The following is a 15,236-nucleotide window of genomic DNA, read 5'->3' as shown; positions in this document are numbered from 1 at the left end:
ACATGTTCATGGATGGACATTCTGATGTAGACTGTGAAGACATACATGTTCATGGATGGACATTCTGATGTAGACTTGTGAAGACATACATGTTCACGGATGGGCATTTTCTACTTGGGTTCCAAACCAGAGGCAATAAAATGGGAATGATTCAAAATTATAAGCATACATATTTAGAAAATAATTTCATAACATGGCTGTTTAGCAAAATAACAATGACCTCCCCAGCCATCGGCCCTGGACAGGGAACTATCTGTGCTTATGCCCATAGACCTGGACTGCTTTCAAATTTGGTCAGAGAAGGTTCTTTCTGCAGTGGGCAATAGGCAATTCAGGGACACATAAGTGCTATGAATAAAAACTGAGTGCTCCGTCCTAAGTGTGATATCTATGTTAGCGTCCCACCCTCCCAAGGAAGGCTCAGGGAGCATCACTGAAGAGGAGGCAGAAAGGATGTATGAATGGAGGTTGCGGGGGTCGTGCTATGAAACCTTGTCTTCTGGATCTGACCCAGCTAAAGCAGCCAGGAACTCCCAGCAGCTGTGGTCACCTACACAAGATCAAGCCAGGAAAAATCCTGGCACGGATGGGTTGGATCATCTCCAGGCTCTACCTCTTAGCGAAAAGCTATTGGGAGGCGGGTGATTTTTTTTTTTATTTTTTTGAGGCTGTGGCTGCTGCTAGATTTCCCATGCTCCTGTGAATGGCTTCCCACTCATGCATATACTACCAGTAGACTTAGTGTTATTAAAAAAAGAAGAAAAACAGCAGAGAAACCCTGTTTTGAAAAACAAAAATCATTAATAAAATTTTAAAAAAGAAAAAAAAGACATTAAGTTGAGCTAGGAGAATCTGTATGGGGGATGAGGCTGGAGGCAAGGAACGACGGGTGGTAGCTATGGTTATATTTCACTGTATGTATGCATGAGAGTCTTCAAAATAAAGAAAAGACTTTCAAAAAATTAAAGAACAATTATGTTGAAGGGCCGAGAAGATGGCTCAGTTGGGAAAGTGTTTACCACACAAACATGAGGGCCTGAGACTGAGCCCTAGGATCCATATACAGAAAGCTGGGGGCAGAGATAAGCATTTATAGTCCCAGTTCTGGGGAAGCAGAGACAAGCAGATCCCTGAGGTTTGCTGGCCAGCCAGTCATTACAGTCTTTATAAGGTTACTGCAGAGCTTCCCATGGGGGCTGACCTCACTTTAGGCTTGAGGTTCATGTGAGCTGCCTCTAAGAACAAGGTGAAGAACAACTAAGACTTCTGACCCCTACGCTCACGAGCAGATGTGCACACCCAGGTGCACAAATACATGAGCGTATACACACACAATTATGTTTGAGAAAGATGGGTGAGTACATATATAAGTGTGTGTTTGTCTGGTTTTTTTTATTAAGAAAGTAGCATTTGTATTATATGTTAAATGATAAAAAGAAGCCAGACACTGAGTCCTTTTTAAATAACATTTATTTTTCATTTGTCAGTGATTAACTTTGAACTCTCCTAGAACAAACAGTATCATGATCATAGTGAATAAAAAAATATAGATGATCAAATAAAAATATTAGGTTATACAAAGTTAGTTTTTTAAAAAAATCATTTTCCACCAACATTTTCAGGACCTTGGGAATCTGGACAACAATTTAATTTGTGGGATTTAAAAAACAAATATTTCCAGCAGTTAACCATGAAGAAGACACATTGGAGTTCATTTTACAGGCCCGCTGGAGTAAACAAGGGTCGCAGACACTCACAGGAGCTCTGAGAACCATCATATATACAAACTTCTGTACACAGTGAGACCACAGAGAAGCCACCCAATTAAAACCATATTTAAAAAAGAATGAAAATTCACTTTCCTATGTTTATATTTATTTTCCATTTAATCCAGTATTTTAATGGTGTCTCTACTCCATATATTAGTATCTCTTTAGTAACTGAGAGATATCCCTCCTTTAAATGATGCCAAGGGAAATCAAGATCTTCTCTGAAGGAGGACACTTAGTTGCTTGATGTCAGCTGAAGTGACACTCAATCATACAAGTCACACCACAGATGCAGCAAGGATGGGGCTGAGCAGTCAGCCCTTGTGGGTGAGCTAGAGTCTGGGCAGCATGAGGATCCTTATAAGTTTGCTGCATGGCTTCTCATGGGTAGGAGGAGGGGCGGCCTCATCCCTCCCACTTGGCTAACTCACACCAGCCAAGCTCTCTGCAAATGAATACAAGTCGTTTGGCACAAAGGGAAGGATGTCAGGGCAAGACTGAGGCCATCTGACAGGCTGACACACTCAGAGGGCCCAACTCAAAAAAACAAAAATCCAGAGTATGTACGACTTAGCCTCATTCCCACTGCGCTCTGAGATACTCGGGGCCTCTGGTCCCACAGCTAGGAAGGGCTCCTTTCCAGAAAAAGCTATCACACCAAGATGAGCCATCCCAGGTCCCAGAGGAGGTCATCGGCAGGCACAGTAGATGGAAAGAGAGAAAGGAGGAGAAGCTTTCTCATCCCAGGGCAATCACTGCACGATCCCAGAGTCCACCGAGGTCTGCTTGCGGGTTGTCTTCGGAGGGGGAGGAGGTGGCGTTTTGCTGGGCAGTGGAGGCGGCTGTTGCTAGGAAACAGGAGTATAAAGAAGCCATCATGTTATTGGTGTCCTCAGAGAAGCACCTGTTTTTGTTGATGTGGTTGCTGCTGTTTTTCTGGGGTCTTACTTGACATGGCAGTGGGAAGTCAGTCTGGACACTTATAATGGGAACTGACCCCTCCTGGTGACCTGGCTCCACTCTGCCTGGCTTTTTGCCAGCATGTCAGCTACCTCACTCTGGCTGCCCTGCAGTCACGGGGTTTTCTGATATCTGAGTCTGTGTACATGGTGAGCGCTCCCCTGAGAAGCATGGCATCACTGTTTGTGGTTTTAGATTCAGGTGTCATTGGCTTAGCAACAGATCTGTGTCCAGAGAAAAGTCTCTCCAGGGTATGAGAAGAGACCCTCCCTTGCCTTCTGAACTGACAGCCCAGGTCAGCAAGCTTTCTCAGGAAAGCAATGTTTTATAATTTGTGGATCACACATGCTCTCGCTCAGGCTGGAAAGTAGCCAAAACCTGGACCCACAGAAGCTGTGGTCATAGTTGTGGAAGCTGTGGTCATAGTTGTGGGTGAAGGAAACTGTATTAACAAAAGTAAGGGACTGGCTGTATTGGTCCACAAGCAACAAGGTACCTTGGGTTTCTGGTATGGTTTCACTGTAAATGTTTCCTCCCTTGCAAGCCCACGTGTTTGAACACCTTGACTCTTGCCCTCTGTGTTAACCCTTGGGAGACAGAGCTTTGCTGGAGGAAGGAAGATGCTGGTGGCAGAAGCTTTGAGGCTTATCTCCAGGTTCTCCATCCTCTCCTTTATCTGCTCCCTGTTCAGCTGACCTATTAGCAAGTATCTTCCACAAGCTCCAGTCACTTCAGGGCTGCCTGTCATCATGCCTTCCCCTCCCATGATAGACTGCAAGCCCTCAAACTGTGAGCCCTCAAACCATGAGCCCTCAAACTGTGAGCCAAACAACCCTTCCCTCCCTCTGCTTCTTAGCCTGCATCACAGAGATTAGAAAAGTAACAAATGGAATATACCTTCCAAAGAAGAAAGTAAACACACAGCTGTAAAGCCAGCAGAAAAACCATGCACCCCTGCCCTCTGTGAATGGCTCAGGTGGCCATTGCACTACTGTTCTCGGGACCCTTGTGACCACCACAGACACTAACAAGAGCTGCCTGGGAGATGTTCCTTTATCACCCAAGGGTACAGTGAGTGAGCAAATAAAGAATCTGGCAGACTGGGGGAGTGGGAGCCTACTGCAGGCAGAAGTCTCAAGAAATGTTCAAGAGCTACCATGCAATGTAAGGCATGTGTCACAATCTCTCAGCAAAGGCTGGAGTGAGTCTGTATGTGAGAGAAGTGAAGTTCTCAAGGGCAGATCCGTGACACAGGAGTCTTACTCACTGCCCTAGCCTGATCCTGATTCACAGACAGGTAAATACACAATCATCCCAGAGATGAATACAGAGGGAAGAAGCTCCCATCTCTAACACTAGCCATTTTACAGAGAGAAGTGGGGACCTTGGGAACTGGCTCAGTTATGAAGCGCTTGCCAAGCAATCATAGGGACCTGAGAACAGATCTCCAGAACCCCAGTGAAAAACCAGGCACAGCAGTGCAGGTCTATAATCCCTGCCTGAGAAACAGGAGGATTCCTGCACTTTGCTGGCCATCCAATCTAGCCCAATCAGTGAGATTCAGGTTTAGTGGCAGACCTGTCTCAGACAATAAAATGGAGAGCAATTAAGGAAGACAACAGATGTCAACATCTGGCTTCCACATGCAGAAATGCCATGTCCAGAGGCACCTATACACACACATATAAAGACACACCCCCCAAAGGAAAGTAAAGAGTACATTTCTAAGTCTTTTTAAGGTTGATGTGCACTGTGAGGAGAAAAATAAAACAGAAGACGCTGACTTGATGGTCTGGAACATCCATTGTAGATGTGTTTATAGGTGAAAGTTATGGTGACATCCAACAGAGAGTAACTGCAGTCAGGACCAACACGGTCCGAGGGAAATACAGTGTTAGATGCCTAAGATGCCTTTAATACCAAGCAGGAGAATGTTGGGTTTATCACCATTGAGCCAAATTATAGCTCACATGACTGGCCATATGAGCCACTCTGAAATGAATGACAGCTTGAAATGGCAACAACTGGAGATAGAACCACCGACAAGCCTGAGGCCGATCGATGAGAGTGACGGGAGGCTATCGATCACCTCCCACAGCAGATGAGCGATCATTAGCCAACGACGGCGCTCAAGGCCCGTGCAGAGCGAGGCACCTGAGAAGATGCCTTAACTAATGACGATGCACTAACCGCCAGCCTGTCACCCAAAGTTGAGCTCAGGCTCCAAATTAAACCAGAAACTGATTGCAAAGGGAGCTGGGTAATTAATCTAATTGAATTTGCACCCGCTTTAGAGCTGGAACTGCAGCTAGAGCTTGTCGGTTCCTCAATCACAAATGGCCCTGACAACTTCGGATGATGGATCTGTCACCCTGTGTGGATGGGTGACAGAAATGGACTTGTTCACACTTTCAAGTTCAGAGTTTTCCGATTATAGGAGGACCTGGTGTGTGGGGGGGAGTATTTTTGGCTTTCTAATGGAAAAAAAACGAATATAATTAACTAATCAGGATATAACACACTAAGGAAGTGGAGGTTCCCCTCCTCGAGTCCTTGGGTCCCCTTTTGGGCTGGAGAGTAAAGTTTACATCTTAGTAGCTGCCTGAGCCCTCTACCAGCGTAGAATACCCCCTCTCCAGGGCCAGCTCCTCAGTTGACATCTCTATTTCTACATAAATGACACTTTGGCTTCAGAAGAGCCACCTGCCTCTCACAGGTCACAGAAAAAGTCTGACGGTGGCATCTTCTAAGTCACTCTCCACCTTATTTGAGACAAGATCTGTCATGAAAGCTGGCGCTCACCAATCTGGCTAGCATGGCTGGCCAGTGAGTTTCAGGGCCCTTCCTGTGTCCCCTGCGCTGGGACGGCAGGTGCCTGCCAACATGCCTGGCGTTCTTACATGGGTTCTGGTGGACTGAACTCGGGTCCCGCAACTTGCATGGCAGGCATTTTACCCATTGAGCCATCACCTCAGCCTTCCTTACTGCTTTCACAAGAAGAGAAAAAGGAGTGTGCAGAACACCCAGTAAAAAAGTCACCCCAACAACCTGGTCTACAAGAGCTAGTTCCAGGACAGGCTCCAAAACCACAGAGAAACCCTGTAACCCTGTCTCGAAAAACCAAAAAAAAAAAAAAAAAAAAAAAATAGCATGAAGCTTTATTTTTACTATGACTGAAAAAAAAAACCAAATTCCCTGTGCCTTGTAGTAGCCGCCAGTCAATCTCACATCATCAGGGCTCTTGGGGGCTCTGGTGGCCTTAGCATTGTGTTATGGAAGCTGAACAGCAAAAAGTATGACTAGCTGTACAAATATGGGCTGGGGTGTTTTACTCTCCAAACAAGGTTGATTTAACTTTATAAGGCCACGAAGACGGTAGCCTGGTAGCGGGGAGTTTGGAGCGGACATTTCTGCCATGGCTGTGTAACTCATTCTTGTGCCTCCTCCCTGGTCTTACTTTCTCTATTCACGGGACCGGGGCCATGCATGACAGCAGCTGTGAGGACCCACTGTGGTGTGGCATTGAGGACTTTTCTCTACTGTTTGCATTAGCAGGCAGGCCCGAGGCGGCTCATCAGGAAGCACATTAAGACATAATTAATGACTTTAAAAACAGTGTCTGGTGGGGACCAGTGCTGAAGAGGGGTTCAGGCTGGCTGCTCATGAATACTGCTAGTAGAAGCCAGGTACAAAACTTGAACCAAGATTTTTTGTGTGTGGGGGGGGAGGTAGGGGGCACTTGAGGGCTGATGAAACAGTGAGGCAGGGCATGCAGTCTTTGCAACAAAGAGGACCCCTTCTGCGGACTGTCCAGGCAGTGAGTGCCTGTGGTCACTAGGGACCTGTCAGCGCGACGGCAATATTGCCCAGAGGAACTAACTACAGGACGAAGACGGTGGGAAACAAAGGAAGCCTTCTCTATGGAACAACATTATTTTAATGTAGTCAGACAGACCTCTTGGCATCAATGCTGCTGGCAGTATTAATAGCTCAGATTGACATTTCCATCAGAATGACTCCGGAGCAAGGGCAGCAATGGGGATGGCTGCAGCACTGGAAGAGAGGCAGGGCTGCCTGCAGCTAGGGCTAAGAGGAAGAATCACAGCTTGTGTATATCTCAGGCCTTACTCCTCCACTCTTCTCTCAGAATCAAATCCAGGTCCATCCTGTGCTGTTTTCTCATGGGTTCAAGGGAAACCTACTGAGATTCGGAAGGTTGGGGGCAGTGACTAAAGACCCATGGTTTAGAGCCCACTTACCCGCTGCGGGGGAGGGGGAGAGGTGGGTGAGCCCAACAAATCCTGGTTTTCCATCAGATTCCCATAATCTGCCATGTTGCCTTTGAGGGGCAGAGGGGGTGGGACATCAGCCACATCCATTCCCGTCATGCCGTTCAACTCCAGACCTGGAATAAGCAGAAAGAGTTACAATGGAAAACAGAAGGCCTCCTGGGCCTCCCCTGTCTTCCCCTCCTTCACAGAAACAGTTGCCAAAAGGGCAGAGAAGAAGGCAAAGAGGAGTGCAGAATCCAAAGAGTGGACTTCTCCCCTGGTAGAATGTTCTAGAAAGGAAATTGAGAGTACCAGTACTCGAAGCTACATATCAATTCACTTTGTAAAACCTACTGTCCATGAGCCTCCTTCTCTTTTGTGGCATCCACACAGCTGGTGTGACAAGGGCTGTGGACAGCTGCCAGACAGGCTTTGTGGTCAGCCTGTCACAGTAGCTACTGGGAGAGCGCAATGGGTCTTGTCCAGTGATGGGGCACACAGCCAGCAACTACCACACACAGTTCCCTCACCAGGGCAATCCTGTGACTGTAGACAGAAAGGGACCAGCAGTTGTTTTCCAGAGCCAAGGGAGGTATGATGGGTTGTGAGTGCAAACAAAAGTGGCCATTTGTGAGGGAGGAGGGATCACTAAGGTAGGCTGATTCAATCAGTTTTTTGCTGAGACTCTTGGAAAAGATGTTTTATTTTAAACCAAAGAGGAAAACGAACATATTTACTAATGGGTGCTTCTAGAGTTTTCTTAAGTGGTTATCTGATAAGGGGAATGGCAGGGTGGCTGAGAGGTAAACATGGAAGACCTCGCATGGAGCTTGGAAAGCAGTGGTCCTCAGGAGTGGCACTCAGGTGCCTACATCACTGTGATAAAGCGGATGTGACATAACACTTGTCATTTCATCCTCCTTTAGTGTGCAGGCCTGTGGTGGTGACAAGCTGACAGGGCTGTGCAGCCATCTGTCGTCCCTAGTAGAAATTTCTATGCATTAAGGAATAATTCTTTCACTGTACATCTCACTAGACACAGAATCCCAAGGCCCCAGAACACACTGGCAACCGGTGGCTCTCAAGGCTCCTTTTTGAGGCAGGGACTCTGGCCCTGGGTTGGGTCTTATACTCTCTATTTGCTGAGCTCTGGCACTAAGGGTTAAAACCTTCTTTTTATTTAGACAGAAAAGGGGAGATGATGTGGGATTCCCCTGTATGCTATGAATATGTTTTATTACCACTGGTTAATAAAGAAGCTGCTTTGGCCTATGGCAGGGCAGAGTAAAGCCAGGTAGAAAATCCAAACAGTGATAGAGAAAGAGAGTAGGAGGAGTCTAGGAGATGCCATGTAGCTGCCCAAGAAGCAAGAGGCAACAAACAAAGGGCTTTGTGGTAAAATATAAAATAATAGAAATGGGTTAATTTAAGATGTAAGAGTTAGTTAATAAGAAGCCTGAGCTAATAGGCCAAACAGTGTTGTAATTAATATAGTTTCTGTGTGATTATTCGTGTCCAGGCAGCCAGGAACCAAAGAGCAATCTCCCCTTACAGGTTTCTGTTTGAGTTGCTGAAGTCTAGATTTCCCACCGCAACCCAAGGGACACCCCCCAGGTGGCAGGTGCTCATCTAACTTTCAGTCTGCTGCTGGGGAGAGGGTCCTGAACAAAGCACCACGGTCAGGGGGACCATCAGGAAAAACATCTTATGTTCCACTTACTGGATTGAATGCTGAAGCTGAGCTTGGCTCTTGGTGTGACTGGTGGGGGTGTCTGCTGGGAGGATGGTGATGTTGGAGACACAGAGAAGCGCCTTTCAGTTCCAATGACATTGATCACCTGACTCTTGGGTCTTTGGGGCCGCAGGGGACTTATCTGTGTTGAGGTATAGAAAGAACAAAGGTCTATAGGGGTTGATGTATCTTCCCTAAATTTCTGTACTGAAGCCCCAACTCCAGTATCTCACAAGCCCACCTGGATGTAGGGGTCTTGCAAAGCAAAGTTAAGACTATGTCAGCATGGCCCCTAATCCAACAAGACCTTTTAAACAAAGGGTGTTTGGACATCATGCAAACAGAGAGAGTATCATGGGAAGATTAAAGCAGAGGTGGGGTACTGTTGCTACAAGTTAAAGGACACCAAACATGGCTAGCCAGTCCAGATGCCATGGCAGGTGTGGAACAAATCTCTTACCACCTTGGCATACACAAACATGGCTAGCCTACCCAGAGGCCACAGGCAGTGTGGAACAAAATCCCTCACTGCTTTGGTAGCAGGCAACACCATCCACACCTTGATTTTGGACTTTTAGCTTCTAGAATTGGTAGAGAACAACCTTTCTATCGTCTGAGTCACTCACAGTGAAGACAGTACTTTGTTATGGCAACCTGTTCCCACTAACACAGAACTTCATACAAATCCTCAACCCAGCCTTTGGGGATGGGCTGGCCTAGAACCTACTAAGTAACCCAAGGATGACCTTGAACTCCTGATCCTGATTGTTTCCACCTCCCAGAAGCTGGAGTGCCAAGTGTGTACCACCTTATGGGAGTTTGAGTTGTTGGGTATTGAACTCAAGGCCTCAGGCATGCTAGTCAAGCACTCTGCCCACCAAGCTGTGGCCTGAGTCCTTTATGGGCTACTTGAACACAATATGAAAGTGGAGGAGAGTAGCTGAGAGCCACTTATATACCTAGTGACAACACCCAGGGATGCTCCCAAAGGACTACAAATGGAACAGAAAGCCAGGCGTGGTGGGACATAACTTCAGTTCTAGCACTCAGGAGGCAGAGGCAGGTAGATCTCTGTGAGTTCGAGGCCAGCCTGGTCTACAGGACAGTCAGGGTTACACAGAGAAACCATGAAACAAAACCCCTAAAACAACAACAAAACAAAAACCTAAAAGAATGAACAGAAGTCTAGAGGCCTGGGCAGGAAGGCAGGAGTCCCCTGTTGCCCTTGTTTCGTTTCTTTGAGCTGTGCTATTATCAGGCAGGAGTTCCATTTTTCCTCTTCCTTCTGGCTGTGGGCTTTTGGGCGTACTTGACTTTCCCCCACCTGAGCCCTTTCCCCTGTTTAACATCAGTAAATTTAATTTATATTTTTCTTACAGCTTGGTCTCAGATCTCGCACATCAGGGAACACCAGCAATTACAGAATAGTCTGAGGTAGGATTTATTCAGAAGCACTATTAACCTGGCGGAAAAGCAGGAGAGGAGGCTGTCTCTTAACCTGGCGGAAATGTAAGTGAGGAAGCTGTCTCCCGGAGGGCATGGCTCTGGTGGATTCACCTTAATCCTGGGGCATGAGCTAGTTTTGCAAGGGAGAGAATGGCAAGATCCAGAGGGGCTTTATATCTACCTTAGAAGAGACCCACAAAACCAGCTCCGACAGGAGCTACTGAAACCAGAAGTAGGGGTGAGGTCCTGGGCACAGAAGAGGCCCTCTGATAAATGAACAGCACACAGCCTCAGCTACAATACATCCAAACCATTCTGTAGAGATGGTGTGGGGGCCATGCAGAGCACTGCCCCTTCTCTGTGGAAACGGAGAGTGCCCACCCCCCCCCCCCCTTAGCCTTGCTGGGTGAGGTCAGGACTGGCTCCAAGTCTGGCTCTCTAGGAAAGAGGCACCTATGGGCTGGGGAAGCAAATGGGGCAGGACCTTCTCTCACTCTTCCTGCTCCTAACACAAAGCTTCAGGATGATTTCCTGGGGACATGCAAAATGTAGCTTGGAGGCCCAGCTTTGAGAAGCTCAGCTAAAGGTCAGGGTATTGTTAACTATGCAAATCAAGAAGAAAGCTGAGCCAGGGTCCAAAGGCAGGGTTCTGGGAACCACTGCAGAAGCCAGGGAGACCAGTGTGTAGGTATATTGAGGGGGAGCCGTAGCAACATCAGAGTTCTGGGAACACTAGGGGGCACTAGAGTCAGCATGGACCATGTAGCTGCTTTCCAACGTGACTCCTTCCTAGGTGACCACATAAACATCTGTGTCCAGTAGCCTAGAGGAGGCCTCCACGTGCACAGATGTGCTGTGCACCACACCTGACCGGTGGGTAGGATGCTGTTGTGGCATCCCTGGCCATTCTGAACCGCAGGCACCTACTGATAGCAAAGTCAACGCTCTGTCCTCTGACCTTGTGTAGCTTCTGTGATCTGAGAGGTCCACATGGTGTTACACCTGGCCCTGTCCCTAGCAGGTGTTGTCCCAGGAGTGCGGTCATCACTGAGAAGGACAGACGTTCTACTGTGATGGCTCAGCAGCAGCTGTGTCCTTGGACTTGTCCTCATATGATTCAACAGGGGTCCTTCCGGCTGCTGGGATCAACTTTCCTGGGGCCCACTTTTAATATCTTAAATCAGAGCTTAACCAAGAATGACTGCAGAACCATGCAGTAACCGGGACTCTGAGTAAATATTTCAAAGAAGGAAGCGGAGCCAATCAGTTAGGATGCTGTGGGACCAGAGAAGAGATCTTGGCTCGTGAGGGTGCCGGAGGCACAGCTTTCTAGAGTAATGGGCAGAAATTGCCAAGTGGCTCACTAGAACCTCTCATGTACTGTCCGGTGCCCAGACATTTAATGCCAGCCTTGACCGGTGCTTCCTGGGCCCTATGCCCTTGGCCACCAGTGTCTGCACAAAGACACCAGAGCCCAGCTCCAGTGAGGGCCCCTGTCCACAAGCCAGGGAGCCAACGGCCTTCCTGAGCCATGCCACAGCTCTGGCACCTACTCTGCTTTCTAACTTGAGTCAAGCAGGCAGCATGACTGTTGTTGATGCTGGAATGTTCCCTCTGACATGTTTTCACATGACTTGTTAAGAACTGTGCCTGACTGGGCCATGGTGGCACATGCCTTTAGTCCCAGTACTCGGGAGGCAGAGGAAGGCAGATCTCTGTGAGTTAGAAACCAGCCTGGTCTACAGAGTGAGTGCCAGGACAGGCTCCAAAGTTATACAGAGAAACCCTGTTTTGAAAAACAAAAAACAAAACAAAACATGTGCCTGGTTCAGAATTTGGTGAAATGTCCTTAATCATAGCCAAAATGGAGCTGTGGCCCAGGGAGACATGTTCTGGCCACTTACCAGTCAAGCACTATCCATGTCTCTCTCTCTCTCTGAAACACTCTCTGCCTCGTTTCTCCACTTAGACCCTAAACACTACGGAGTGCTTCTGAGTGGCCTCGGTCTATGACTCGTCTTAGAGCATGCTTACTTTGGACTTGACTTATTTTGCTTTGTGTATGCATGCATGTATGCTGGTGTGTGTCTGCACATGCCATGGCACATGCATGGAGGTTCACAGGGCAACTCGTGGGAGTCAGTTTTCTTCTACCACATGCATTCTGGGGATCACACTGAGATCAGCAAGTCCGGGACATCTCGCCGGCTCCACACTGAGCAGATTACAACCCTCAGGCAGTGACTACGGCTTAAGAATGCCAGTCAGTCAGGAAGGTGTAGAGGGGACATTTGCTACCAGTGAGCAATGATTTGTGAAAGCAGCGTGCTTCTGTTCTCTGAGGTGCTAGGACATCAGAGGGCACCAAGTCCAACAGAGCTATGAGGAGCCTAGACACGTGAGGTGCCTGCAGGGAACTGACCTATCCAGCCCCTCTGAAAGAGGATGAAGGCCAAGACAGCATGTATCCTGGAAGAAGAAGACAGCTCCGCTCTGCGTCTCTGACTGTCGGCCTATTTGAGGTCAGAGATGAGAAGACCTCAGGCTTTTAAGTTGCAATTTTTGTGTGTGTGTGTGTGAAAATTCAATAAAATCCATCTGACAGTCCCCTCAGTTAGATGCAGATTTGGGTGGAACCCAGGTACCCCTGCAGAGCTACTCCATTCCCCAGTTAAATTACCGTTTCGGAAAGGATGACAGCCTCAGACTGCTGCAGGGAGCTGTCAGCAGGCTTGAATTCCTTATCAAATATCTCTTGGTGTTTGCTGTTCCTTTTCTCCTTCTTCTTGTCCTTCTTCTCCTTATCTGGATCATCCCTGTCCAGCTTGTCCTGGGACCTGGAGTGCATCTTCTTCGGCAGCAGAGGCTCTAGAGCAAACCTAGAAGAAACAGGCATCTGAATCAGTGTCGTTACCGGGCAGTTACTGCTCGTTACCCGGGAGAGGTTTGTGAAGTCAGGCACTATGCACCAGGCTCCGGTATCCACAGACTTCCACAAGGGAAGGAATGGTTTGGAGCGAGAGGCGGCAGAGACCTTTAGATGCAGTGTGGCACACTAGGAATGATGTCACAACAAAGTACTGGGCTGGAGAGTCAGAGGGTTAGCTGCTGGCATTGCAAGCACAAAAACCTGAGCTTGATCCACAGAACCCACATGAGAAACCCAAATGTGGTGGCGTGAGCTTGTTTCTGGGTTTGCTTCCTAGTCTGTCTATGTGATTTGGTTTTTTCCATGCTCTTATTATTCTGTGTTTAAAGGTAGGTGGTAAAAAAAAAAAGAAAAAAAAAAAAAAAAGAGCAAAGAAAATAAAACAATGTCGATAGATCCTGAGTAACAACACTTGGTCAGGTCAGCCTCCATGTGTGCTTGTACACAGGCACACATACAAGATACATGCATGAACACATATGTACACACACACCCCACATACATAAATGTACATCTATCTATTGGAGATAAAAATCACAGTGTGAAAACCCTGCTATTCACCTGTGGCTCCTTCCAATCTAACAGAGCTGTGTGATGGGATTCCTTGATGTGGTGGTGTTGAATCTGAGCACTGATTACCAATGGCCATTAACATCACCAAGAGAGAGAAAATCAGCTCAGATGTGCCTCTGGAGGGAAGAGCCTATAGCTGCCTATGAGGTTAGCTGGCCCCAAATCAAACCTGAATTATACCAGACCTCTAGAGTCAACTCCCAATATGTTGTTAGTAGGGAGGGCAGACACTCATCAGACAGCACCCACACCCTAGGGCACAAAATCAATACGATCCACTCAGTGCAGACACGGAAAGGTAAGCAATCCGGAGTTTTCAACAAATTACAAGAAAAATGACAGTTTTTAAAAAGTGGATAGAGAGACTTAAGGAGATAATATCAGCCAAGGGCAAGGTGAGGGCTTCACTTAGTCTAGTTTCAAACAAACTATATATATAGTGAGGTAGGGCACGGAGCTGGTGCCGTGCGTGAAGCTCTTCGGCATCCGTGAGAACCTGAGCTCAAATCCACAGCGCCCCCATGAGGATGGGTGTGGTGCTGCCCACCTGTAAACTCAGCACTCCAACAAGCAGATGGGAGCAGACACAGGAGAATACCCAGGAGTGTAGGGGTAGCTAGTCTGGTGTACATAACAATGAACAAGAAGCCTCAAACCTGGTGGAAGATGAGGACCAACACACACACATACAAAGATAGAAATAATAAGAAAAAAGATGTATATGAAATGAGAAATAGATATCAATATTTGGTGATTAGGGATTCATGTCAGTATTTTATGTGATGGTAAAGTACACAGCTATATTTTCTAAAACTGTTTTCATTTAGAAACTGACATGGAAATATCAACGGATTACATGATATAAAGTTTAAGACTTGCTACAGAATGACGTTGGGGGTAGGTACAGATGGAAATAAGATCGGAAGGAGTTTTTAATGTTAAGGTTGACTGCTGGGGTAAGACACCCCATGATACTATCTACTCTACACTCTGCATGTCCCCAAATTTCCCCAAATAAAAATTCAATGAAAGCATTAAAAACAACTGGTGATGTACATATCAACTCTTGACTTTGGCCATGAAGGTTGTGGTGGTTGAATGAGAAAAGTCCCCCACAGGCTCATGCATTTAAACACGTGGTCCCCAGTAGGCGGTGCTATTTGCAGAGGTTATAGAACCTTTAGGAGGTGGAGTCTTGTGGGAGGAAGTGTGCCACTGGGGCCAGGCTTTGGTGAATTATGGCCTTGACCCACTTCCTATTCTCTCTCTCCTTCCTAAGTGCAATGTGATCAGTCTCCTGCCTGTGCTGTCATGCTCTCCTTCCTGTTATCACACACCTCCCTCCCCAGGATGGCCTCTATCTTTCTACAACTGTGAGCTAACATAACCCTTCTTTCTTAAGTTACCTTTGTCAGGGGATTTTATCACAGCAACAGGGAAGTAACTAATACAAAGGCATTCTGATCTATCTATCTATCTATCTATCTATCTATCTATCTATCTATCTATCTATCTATCCATCCATCCATCCATCCATCCATCCATCCATCCATCCA

The 15,236-nt window shown here is 47.1% G+C and overlaps 1 protein-coding gene across 2 annotated transcripts in view; it reads right to left on the bottom strand.

Annotated features, from left to right (window-relative positions):
• Window positions 1-1,455: 1,455 nt before the first annotated feature.
• Dock1 (dedicator of cytokinesis 1) overlaps window positions 1,456-15,236 on the bottom strand; it is a 503,376-nt gene continuing 489,595 nt past the window's right edge. For both annotated transcript variants that reach the window (XM_013347890.2, XM_005351416.3), the window contains exons 49-52: window positions 12,859-13,057; window positions 8,721-8,874; window positions 6,989-7,134; window positions 1,456-2,617 (exon numbers count right to left, since the gene is read on the bottom strand). In XM_013347890.2, the coding sequence (XP_013203344.1) occupies window positions 2,522-2,617; window positions 6,989-7,134; window positions 8,721-8,874; window positions 12,859-13,057 (595 nt within the window). In that variant the 3' untranslated portion in view covers window positions 1,456-2,521. The remainder of the gene's footprint in view (window positions 2,618-6,988; window positions 7,135-8,720; window positions 8,875-12,858; window positions 13,058-15,236) is intronic.

The sequence above is a fragment of the Microtus ochrogaster genome, chromosome 8 (assembly GCF_000317375.1).
Source record: "Microtus ochrogaster isolate Prairie Vole_2 chromosome 8, MicOch1.0, whole genome shotgun sequence".
Taxonomy (NCBI): Eukaryota; Metazoa; Chordata; class Mammalia; order Rodentia; family Cricetidae; genus Microtus; species Microtus ochrogaster.
The sequence above is the reverse complement of the archived record's forward strand: the minus strand, read 5'-3'. Positions and strand labels throughout refer to the sequence as shown.